This window comes from Lingula anatina, chromosome 3, assembly GCF_051362555.1.
Source record: "Lingula anatina isolate TDL-2025a chromosome 3, LinAna3.0, whole genome shotgun sequence".
Lineage (NCBI taxonomy): Eukaryota > Metazoa > Brachiopoda > Lingulata > Lingulida > Lingulidae > Lingula > Lingula anatina.
The window spans coordinates 10216220-10227482 of NC_141769.1; the positions used below are offsets into that span (position 1 = coordinate 10216220).

An 11263-nucleotide genomic window follows, 5' to 3' on the forward strand; every position below is an offset into this window, starting at 1 on the left:
TGGAAAATAACGCCTTCTTTTAATGAAAGTCTGTAATAAGGGGCTCATTACTCCATAACAAAGACATTTAAACCAAAATTACGGCACGGGATTGTCGCCTATATTCTCTTGGTCACCTCTGCTAATTCTCGTGATAATTGGGGATTGAAGTTTTTCCCCATACCGATTGCTATCTCACCTCGAAATAGAAAGGTGTTTAACTGAAGATTAAAGCTTTGAGTTGCCCAAGCTTATACAGACTTGACATTTAATATGGAATTCGAAGGTGTGCCAAGGTAGAAATGCGTTCTTTTTTCTAAAAACTGATATCTCATATAAGATATGTGAATGGAGAAATGTGTAGTCAGGTGTGTCGCTTCCAATTAACTGAATACCAGGTTTGTTACGCTGCTGCATTATGTAATATGAAGTAATTTAATTGGGTAGTGCTCCTTTGGGCAGGTCAAAGCATGGCTTTGGCAAAGCACGGTTCTGTCAAAAAAGTATCCATATGTCGGCAACTACTGCATAGAAGAATTTGAAATTTTGCATGCAAGTGGTCGGTTTTGCAGTGTGTAAAATGAGCTATGCAGTGCTTTGCAAGTTTGTTAATCTGGGGCAAAATGGCACGAAAAAGACAGACATTGCCAGACAGTTAATTGCGCCAAACGAAACGGTCCGCACAGTTTTATAGAATAATGCCCAGACTGATGTACCTACATAGAGGCCACACCCAATGTATTAAAATCTTACCACCAGAGTACAGGACCCACTGTCTTTCAGGATATGCCGTTGCAACTAAACAAAAACCACCCAGTCCGTTCAGAATGAGGGGTAAATTGCCACCAAAACGCATTTTTCAAGGCCCTTAGCGAACACCAAACTGTTTTTTGCAGGTTAGAATACCAGACGACCTCCGAGGAACCCACTGTAAACAGCAAAACATCGTTGTATGTTTCTCTAATGAATTAGGGACCATGACCGTTTCTGGGTTGAACACTGAAACCTCGTGGCTTTCTTTATTGAGGTCAGATTTCACCTGTACCGCTCAACTAGTCAAAACAGAGTTTACAGACATCCAGAAGAGGCCAACGACGAAGAGTGTGCCGCCTCTAAAGTGACTTAGGTCATTAACAGCGTCAGTATTTGAAGTGGATACCACATTGGTGCCAAAACACCAATGGCAGTCATCGACGAAAACCTGAACCAGATTAAATAAAGGAATAATCTGGGAACCACTTGACTATCATTTGATAGGGGGCACCTTAAGAACAATTTTAGGTTGTAGGGTGGGATTGCCGGTTCACACAGAGCACTTTTAATAACAGATTACTTAGAGAACCAAGGGAATGAACAGCTACCTTGGTCATCAAAACCGCCATATTTGAACCACGTAGACAATATGTGGGTAGGCCATTACTCGCCAAATGAATGGCCTACATGTCCTACAACAAAACTGGGCCAAATTGGACAGATTTCGACCGATGCCTGGAATGTTATTCCAGATTGAACTCTAAAGACATTTCCCAAGGAATGCCTTGTCGCTTGAGAGCGCTGGTAGCAGCCAGAAAAGGTCAGGCGTAACAGCGACTGTTACTGTGACTAGACACTGACATGAAGGTCTTTTGTGGAGCGTGTAACTCTTTTACAGACAATAATTTGGAAAATATGGAGTTCTAAAATATCTCATTTAATGGTTGCCGTATGAAGTAGAAAAGGCAATGTGTTTTTGTTTGCTTCTCTGGCGAATTCCATTAATGAACTGATGTCACAATGACATCAAAGAGATAATTAAAAGTTATTAGAACACGATTTTAATCCTTATTTTCATTTATCAGTCAGTAAAAACTGATGAAAAATGATTTGGAAAAAATATTCCATATTAAATGTCAAGTCTGTACTTTGCAAGGAAAAAATATAAAAGCCGATATTTTTTGTTTTTCGAGGGATTTTTCATTGATAGATGCATTATTGAATAATTAGAGGCAGAGGCATTTTCGGTATTTGGATGATAATAAAGGGTTACAATAACCTTAAAACAGCTATTGTTCGATTTCGTGTAGCAAATAAACAATTTGATCGTGGCGATGTTCTGGCAAGTGCTTTGTTTTGTTTAAATGAAGTACCCGGGCGTTGGCCGCGGTACTCCTCCATTTCAACACGATGATTGTTCTGGGTATAACCTTACTACAATCCGGAGCATCTTATCTGACATTTTCGCTTTTGTCACAAAGCAAAGACAGACAGCTGAGCCCTGGGTTAGATGACCTTCTCTTTCGGAGTCTTTGTTAGTTGTTTTCGTGAAAAAAAGAATGAAGCATTTTTTCAGAGCCGACATGGGGCCTAACCTAACCCAACCCCAATCCTAACCCTAGATATAGCCTTACTACAACCTGGAGCATCTTATCTGACATTTTCTCTTTTGTCACAAATCAAAGATGGGCAGCTGAGCCCTGGGTTAAATGATTCTTTCTTCCCGAGGCTTTGTTGGTTGTTTTCGCGAAAAAATATGCATGAAGCGTTCATTCCATCGCCGACAGGGGAAAACTTATTTATTTTCAAATTTTCAAAATTAACAGCTCTGATCGTCGGCGGCGTTTGATTGCTGTTAACCGTTCACTGTCATTCTACAAAACCACGGAATTTTAATGACTGGATTTGCCACTGGATTGGCGCGGTCAATTACGTATGATACTTTAGTGCCGTATATACTATATATGGCAATCGTACTTAACCAACAAAACATGTTATTCTAACATATTACATATCAGTGTTTTTGTGCATGTGTCGACTGATGCCCCATTATTGGATAAGATTCATCGCGTTTCCTAACACACTTATTCATATTTTCTTCGCCAGACTGAGCTGGTGAAAATGTACAGAGGTAAATAGTAATAGTAATAATACAAAAAAGAAAATTTAATATAGATAAATAGTACCAAAATTGTATATATATAGATGTGCATCGCTATTACTCATACATGTCCAGTATTTCATAATCGTAAACTAAGTGTGATGTTAATGCCGAGTCAACTGCTCACAGCATGAAACGTACGCTAGCATGACTTAGACATAGAAATTAATTATGCACGGTACTGATTTGTACTATTTAAAATGAACTTTATATTTAGAGTAACTGTGTGCAGTGATTTTTTAGGCAACTAGATGTGTTTTGGCCAGTCTGCTGGTTTTCCAGGTTTTCTTTTTCACAATTCTTTTAAACGAAAGAACAAATGGACGCAAAGATGTTTTCGTGGAGCAAAGGACGTCACTTCAGCGATATCCAAATGATGACTATATTGTTTGTTAAAGTCTTGCTTAACAGAAATATATATTTCAAAGTTCAGTAAAAATAAAGCAATCTGATAAAAAAAGAAAAGTCTGTTGTTTCTCTATTACTCACAGTTTGTCATTTTCACGGTATCTCTACTCTCCACTTTTTTAATATCTCTTGAGCATTTTGCGAGATGTAGCGACTGGTCACATACCTTTTTGCAATCGGTGATGGTTGCGAGGCAAAAAGAGGTGTCGTGTTCACTGTGAAATTACAGACCTTCTGGCCTTATGGAGATCAAGACTTTGAGCAAGGTAATATTAATATTAATTATTATTATTATTTTTATTATTATTATTAATATTATTATTACACTACTGGTTAAATCACAAAGGTAATATACCATCTCTTACAACTGTAAAATGAGCAAAATTCCTAGGAAATTACATAAACCATCTTTGCTTTTACATGTATATTTAATATTCTTAAGTTCAAATTGAGAAACAAAAAGAAAGTATACGTCTACAGTCATAAAAGAGCCGACAAATCTAATTCAAATCTAACCCGATAAGGTGAATCATTTCTGCCAAGGAATGGATCCTACAGTTGTGTAATAATGTGTCACGTGTACGCTCCATGTTTTGCCTCCCTTAAAGCAATAATAACTCTTCGTTTCGGCCAAAAAATGAATTTTCCTGGAGTAAACAACAATTTTCCCATACTTACCAATGGTTAATGAATCCATTTTTACATTCAAAGTTAGTCCCTGGTTTTTTTCTAAAAAGTTTGGTTTTTTGTTAAAATCTCTTAAGAGATTTTAACAAAGTATAGACATCAATGGAGGTCACGTGGTCTAAAGACAAGTTCAAATATCAGAATAAAAGCTATAACTGCTGTTTTTGTGGTAAAACAGAATATATTATATTTCTATGAGTTATTCATAAGGTTTTTATTGTGAAATATAGGTCTCATACAAAGAGTTATTATGCCTTTAACGGATGGATCTGTAACTTTGTCCATATCTTCTTTGTATTGGCTCATCTCTTCAACTCCTATGAGTTCATGTTTTTATATCTGTGGCGTTCCAAAGGCTTCACTAAAAAATTAATGACCCATCCTACATGTACAGGTAACACTACATGTCGCTAGTGAAAGCGAGCATTTTACAAGGCCCATTCAGTTGTCTCGAATATAACCTAATCGTCGAGAAGATTTCGTTATCTAATCATTTACGTACTGTAAACGATATTTACCCTCAAACTATTCCTTTTTGTTTATTAATTTCTTTCTTTAAAGGGGGGTGGTAAATTTTGTTAATCTCTCTCTATATGTGTGTGTGTGTGTGTGTCTTTGGTAATAGCTTGTTGATGGCATATACCTATCTATGAACGTTACCTTTTACTGATACAAAATCTAGTCTTATTCTTGGGTCTATTTCCATGAGCATAATCAGTCAAAAACAATTTGATTTCCCCATATCATAAACCAAGGGAAGACTAATTTTAAGATTGGACTTTTAACCATCTTTCATTATTTATTGTTCTTGGGTTTTATTTAACGTTTGTGTGTTTGCATGGTTATTTGCCATTCACAGAGGCTGAGTTATAACGATTCAATTACAAAATTTACAAAATTGCAACTGTCAAGTTTTGTCACAACGTAAGACTTTCTTGCCCATGTGCACGAGAGATATTTCGATTAGCTCAACATAAACAGCGTTCTGGCAAGTTCTTTTTTTTTTTTTTTTTTTTTTTTTTTTGAATAAAGTATCTGGGCGTTGGCCACGGTAATTCAATCATGATGATTGTTCTTACTACAACCCGGAGCATCTTATCTGACATTTTCGCTTTTGTCACAAACCAAAGACGGACAGCTAAGCCCTGGGTCAAATGACTATTTCTCTTTCGGGGTCTTTGTTTGTTGTTTTCGTGAAAAAAATATGCATGAAGCGTTCGTTTCAGCGCCGATACGGGAAAGCTTATTTATTTTCAAATTTTCTAAAGTAGCCAAATGGAGCTGTATATGTGTCCAAATCTTTTTTGTATTCCCTCATCTCTGCAACACCCATGAGTTCATGTTTTTATGTCTGCGGCATTCCAAAGGCTACATTAAAATTAAGCTTCGACCCATCCTACATGTACAGGTAACACTACATGTCGCTAATGAAAACGAGCATTCTACAAGGCCTTGTAAGGGACGCGGTGGCGCCCCTTAGCATGTCCCACGCCCCTAGGATGTCGCGGCGCCCGCGCCTAGACTATAGGATGTCGCGGCGCCCGCGCCTAGTAAGATTTATTATAAAGTATTATTATAATGAGACATTAAGGTACATATAAATAGAACAGGTGGTGGGTAGAGGGAGAAGTTAGGTAGTGGGAATAAAGCTGTTTGGAAATCCACGACTCTTGTTGCTCACTTCTTCTCGATCTGTGAACCTAAAATCGAACCTTACAGCCTATTCCGTTGTCTCGAATATAACCTCATCGTCAAGAAGGTTTCGTAAACAAATCATTTAAATACTGTAAAGGATATTTACCCTCAAAAATCAATTTTCGTGGGAAAAAAGGAATTTTGTCCGTATCACGAATTCTTTCTCTACTCTTCTCGGCACTTAGAGTCGGTGTTTTCTTTCATTTTTAATTCAATGGTTTTGTTCTAAATGACTTTCCAGTCAGCTTTAAAGAAGTTTAAAAGGTATAAATCATAAAGGTTACTAGCTTTGCAGGACGGATAGAATATGTAGAAAATATAAGTTCCAGTAATTTTCAAACGCGTTCGGTGTACATGTGCCTTGAAGCTCACTTGTTCGCACAGTTAGTTTTAAGAACGTACGTTCGGGGGAGTGTAAATCGTTATAATCCTAAGCAATTTTGGCCAACAGGATATACTTTTTTGTGTTATATGATTGTGAGTCATGATCTATCTAACGTTGTTTACTTCAACTTTTCTGCATGATTTATCTAGAAAAATACCGATAACAATGACAACATCCACACTAGCTATTTCGACGCAACTGCGGTTCTAACGCGGATATCTTTTCAAAGGTGAACGGGCTGATTATTTATTGGACCACAGGTTTCTTGCTTGTGCTTGGGGATAATGTCACCTTCAAATATCTTTGTCTGTGTAGTGAATCACTTCATTAGAAATTCACGACAGCCCAGTTGAATTTGCAAATTTAAGCAATCACCTTCGTCTCGGCAAGTTTGAACTGTCTTATGATGGACGGAAAGGAATGTCAGTGTCCCATGCCAACCTGTCACGTCACCTATCCAGGTAGGGCAATCTCTCTCTCCCTCTCTCTCTCTCTCTCTCACACACACACACACACATGCACGTGCAACACGTATAGCCTAAGATAGGGGCCAGCCGAGGGATGAAGGTAATTCCATACAAAAATTCTGGCTCACATTGCAGAAAAGTAGATAGAATTAACAAGAGACTAATTTGTGAATATAGTGAAAAATCAATCTGTGGCATGGGTAGAGGGAACGTTGAGTACAGTTGTGAGTAATACCAGTACCAGGCTACATCTAATCTTCAGTACTACTAGGTGCAGGCCACTGATAATCAGGCTTAAATCTACTATTTTCAGGAAAATATAAAACCAAAGTCGCGTTCTCCGCCATGTGTACTACTAATCTGATAAACGACAACGCCGCTGCTGATCTTACATTTCAAAAGACCCTGACAAATCTTGGACGAGGCTTCGATGACGTCTCCTCATTCCATGCACCGGTCGACGGAACCTACTTCTTCACTTTCGCTATTCACACCGGTGTCAGGACTGCAAGAGTGTACCTGCGCACCAATGCCGGCTACGTGAATGAAGCTTATGGGACCCCGGTCGGTCAGACCTCGACCAACCAGGCCATACTTCGTCTACAGAAGGGAGACAGGGTGTGGCTGCAACAGCAACCAAATGGATATACAATCAGCCTTGCAGAGAACATTTATGTCTCGTTTAAGGATTCCTTTTGTATGAAGATTAACAGGCACGTAAACAGGCAGAAGATGGCGTGCTCAATTGCCAGTTCACACATGCACGCACACGCGCGCGCACACACATAAACACACACAAACACATGCAAACACACGCACAATCACATGAACTGTATTTTGCAAATAGGAACGATAAAAAGAACTTCTAAATATACTCACTAATGATTAAAATGTTTCCGTCTACCAAATAACTATTTCATAAAACTGGAATATATTATTCTACTTCCTAAAGCCTTTTTAGAATACATTGCCATCAATATAATGGTTATCATGTACTCTTTTCACGTTAACGTCTTCTAGGACTACTTGTTGAACAATATTTTAATCCGCAATAAAATGATGCATAAAACTGTATTTCGACTGCCTTTGTTCCGAAGGCTTTTCAATAAATTGTTGATTTATGAAATACAATCTTCTACCAAGTCCAATATAACAAATAAGAAGTGATTTAAGGCAACCGAGCTACATGCTGCAATGTACGAGTGACTGGAGAAGATTGCGGTAGGAGTGCCCATTGTGTTTTTCATTTCTAAAACGGGTTTGCCTCATCGGATGTGTCGACCGTAACATTCTTATTTATTCATTTCATTGACTTTTTGTAGGAGGGGATAGTACAAGTCATATCATGGAAAACTTTCCAGTAATATGGATACTGAATTTTTCTTTTACACTATTTATAACAAATGCTTTCAATGGATGCCTATAGTTGTACACTGTACAGTTAATTCAGTGCAAAATGAAAAAAAAAATACTGTAACATTGGTATATACACTGTATTAGCATATGTAAGATAGATAGTTCCATGGCGCTCAAGATATGATATTATATTATATAATCTTTAAATTACATATTTATTTTTCACTACAAAATAAAAAAAATGTCATTTTCAATGTTGTCTAGTTTTTTTGTTAATGAAGAATAAATGTTTGTCATATACGTTAATTTTGTGTTGTTTTGTTGTTGATTTTAATTTTGTAAAGAATCAGTTAAGATTTGAAGCAAAAGTTGCCACATAGACCTTTACAGTGAGTAGGGTTTTAAAAAGAAGAAAACGTAAATATATACACTGCAACAACAGAAAACTTGTTTTAAGGTTTTTTATTGAAGTCCAAATTTCATTAAAATATCAGGTTTTTCCTGAAACTGTTGCCTCAATTAGATTATTTAAAAGTCGTTTAAATTGTACAGTGAAATGTTCATTTAAGCTGCCTTCATGTACGTGTTATACATGTAGTTTGAATCAATTCAAATTATCCACATTTTTGTACTCCTCCAGCTCACGTGATCCCATGAGTTCATGTTTTTTTTTCTGGGGAGTTTCAAATGTTTCATTTTAGAAAACTACGACCCATCCTTTATGTACACGTTATACTAAATGTTGCATCTGAAAACGAGCATATAGAAGGCCAATTCCGTTGGCTCGAACACATGTATAACGTAACCGCCAAGAGGACTTCTTTTCGCATCGTTTCGATACTTTAAATGGGAATTATCCGCCAAAATTCCTGGAGAAAAAAGCAATTTATCCAATCACGAATCATTGCTCTACTCGTCCCAGCACTTTTTAATTCAGCTACTTAGTTCTAAACAACTGGCCAGTCATTTAGATGGCCATGTCTTCCTGTACATTACAGGAGCTAATGACGTCACGTACTTTTATTTGAGGCTTTTATAGCTTTCATACGCAGACAATGTCTAAACTTTGTAGAAATATAAGTTTTGTGAATTTTCAGACGCGCACTGTGTACCATATGTTTCAGGGCTCATTCCCTTATCTAACGGCCTTCGTAGATCGATCCAACGCTGAGAGTACCCTCGCTGAATGCAATCAGTATAACAGATCAACACTCTTCCTCAATAGAAAACAGATAAGCTTGTGATTTTAAACGAGTACGTTGGAAACAAAAGGAGGCGTATTACTTTGATAAACTGATTGCATTAAGCGACAGTCACTAGAGAAGTTGGATCGATAAACGTGCACCACTTGTGTCAATGAAAATAAGCCCTATATTCGCTTGTTCACATCAGTTAGCTTTATAAATTAAATAATGTTGTTATCCTATACTATAAGGCCAACAGGATACAGATTTAAAAAGATTTCATATTATTGTGAGTCATGGTTATTATTACTTGTTATCTTCAAATTTGCTGCATCTGGAAATAAAATAAACATGTTTTGTCTAGATAGCAATGACAACATTCAATTTAGCTATTTCGACGCCAAACCGCGGTTCTATCAAGGCTATTTTTTGTAACGTGAAAGGACAGATAACAAGGGTTTATTGGACCACAATTGCTTGCTAGTGTAAAAAGGGCTAATGTCACCTTCAAATATCCTTGTCTGTGTAGTATAAATCATTTCATTAGACGTTCACGACAACACAGTTGAATTTGTTTACAAACGCTGCACGATGCAATTTGTAGCAATCAGCTTCGTCTTGGCAAGTTTTATCTGCCTTATGGTAGATGCAGAAGAAAGTCAGTGTCCCACTCCAACCTGTCACATCACCTATCCAGGTACATGTAAGACAATCTTTCTCTCATTCTCTCTCTATCTCTCTCTCTCTCTCTCTCTCTCTCTCACACACACACACACACACACACACACGCTCATGCGCGTGCAGCAAGTATTCTATAAAATAGGGGCCAGCAGAGGGATGAAAGTAATTCCGCATATAAACCGCTCACAGTACAGAAAGTTGGATAGAATTAACAAGAGACAAAGTTGTGAAAATGTAGTGTAAACTTGATCAATCTGAGGCACTGGTAGAGGGAACGTTGAGTACAGTTGTGAGTAATATCAGTACTGAGTACCAGGCTAGATCTAATCTTCAGCACTACCAGGTGAAGGCCACTAGCAAGCAGGTTTTACTATTTTCAGGAAAAACCAAAGTTGCATTCTCCGCCATGTCTACTTCAATTGTGAGAAACGGCAACGCCGCTGTCGATCTTGCGTTTCAAAAGACCCTGACAAATCTTGGACGAGGCTTCGATGACGTCTCCTCATTCCGTGCACCGGTCGACGGAACCTACTTCTTCACTTTCGCTATTCACAGCGGTGTCAAGAGTGCTAGAGTGTACCTCCGCACCAATGCCGGCTATGTGAATGAAGCCTTTGGGTCCGCGGGCTATCATACCTCGACCAACCAGGCCATACTACGTCTACAGAAGGGAGACAGGGTGTGGCTCCAACAGCAACCGAATGGAGCTACGATTAGCCTTCCAGAGCACATTCATGTCTCGTTTAATGGATTCCTTTTGTATGAAGATTAACAGGCACATAAACAAGCAGAAGATGGCGTGCGCAATTGCAAGTTCACACATACACGCACGTTCACACACGCGCGCACACATAAACACACATAAACACACGCAAACACACACGCACAATCACATGAACTGTATTATGTCACGAAAATAGGAACGATAAAAAGAACTGCTGAATATACTCACTAATGATTAAAATGTTTCCGTCTACCAAATAACTATTTCATAAAACTGGAATGTATTATTCTACTTCTACTTCTCTCTACTTTTTAGAATGCATTGCCATCATTATAATGGTTATCATGTACTCTTTTCCCGTTAACGACTTCTAGGACTACTTGTTGAACGATATTTTTATCCGCAATAAAATGATGCATAAAACGGTATTTCGATTGCCTTTGTTCCTAAGGCTTTTCAACAAATTGTTGATTGATGAAATAATATCATCTACCAAGTCCAATAAATAAGATGTGATTAAAGGCTGGAGCGTAAATATCACAACCGAGCTACATGCTGCAATGTACGAGTGACTGGAGAAGATTGCGGTAGGAGTGCCCATTGTGTTTTTCATTTCAAAAACGGGTTTGCCTCATCGGATGTGTCGACCGTAGCGTTCTTATTTATTCATTTTTCTTTCTTTCTTTCTTTTCTTTTTTTTTTTTTTTTTGGCTTTTTGTAGGATGGGATAGTACAGGTCATATCATGGATACTGAATTTTTCTTTTACACTATTCATAACAAA

At 37.8% G+C, this 11263-nt stretch overlaps 2 protein-coding genes across 2 annotated transcripts; both read left to right on the forward strand.

The window, feature by feature from the left end:
* Positions 1–5446: 5446 nt before the first annotated feature.
* Positions 5447–8064, forward strand: LOC106156505 (complement C1q tumor necrosis factor-related protein 3-like). The gene is made up of 2 exons (XM_013531786.2): positions 5447–6529; positions 6849–8064. Exons 1-2 carry the CDS (start codon positions 6472–6474, stop codon positions 7322–7324), a joined length of 534 nt encoding a protein of 177 aa, XP_013387240.2. The 5' UTR covers positions 5447–6471; the 3' UTR covers positions 7325–8064.
* Positions 8065–9221: 1157 nt separating this feature from the next.
* On the forward strand, positions 9222–11001 carry LOC147762894 (complement C1q tumor necrosis factor-related protein 3-like). The gene is made up of 2 exons (XM_087008129.1): positions 9222–9772; positions 10137–11001. Exons 1-2 carry the CDS (start codon positions 9667–9669, stop codon positions 10526–10528), a joined length of 498 nt encoding a protein of 165 aa, XP_086864255.1. The 5' UTR covers positions 9222–9666; the 3' UTR covers positions 10529–11001.
* The last annotated feature ends 262 nt before the right edge of the window (positions 11002–11263 follow it).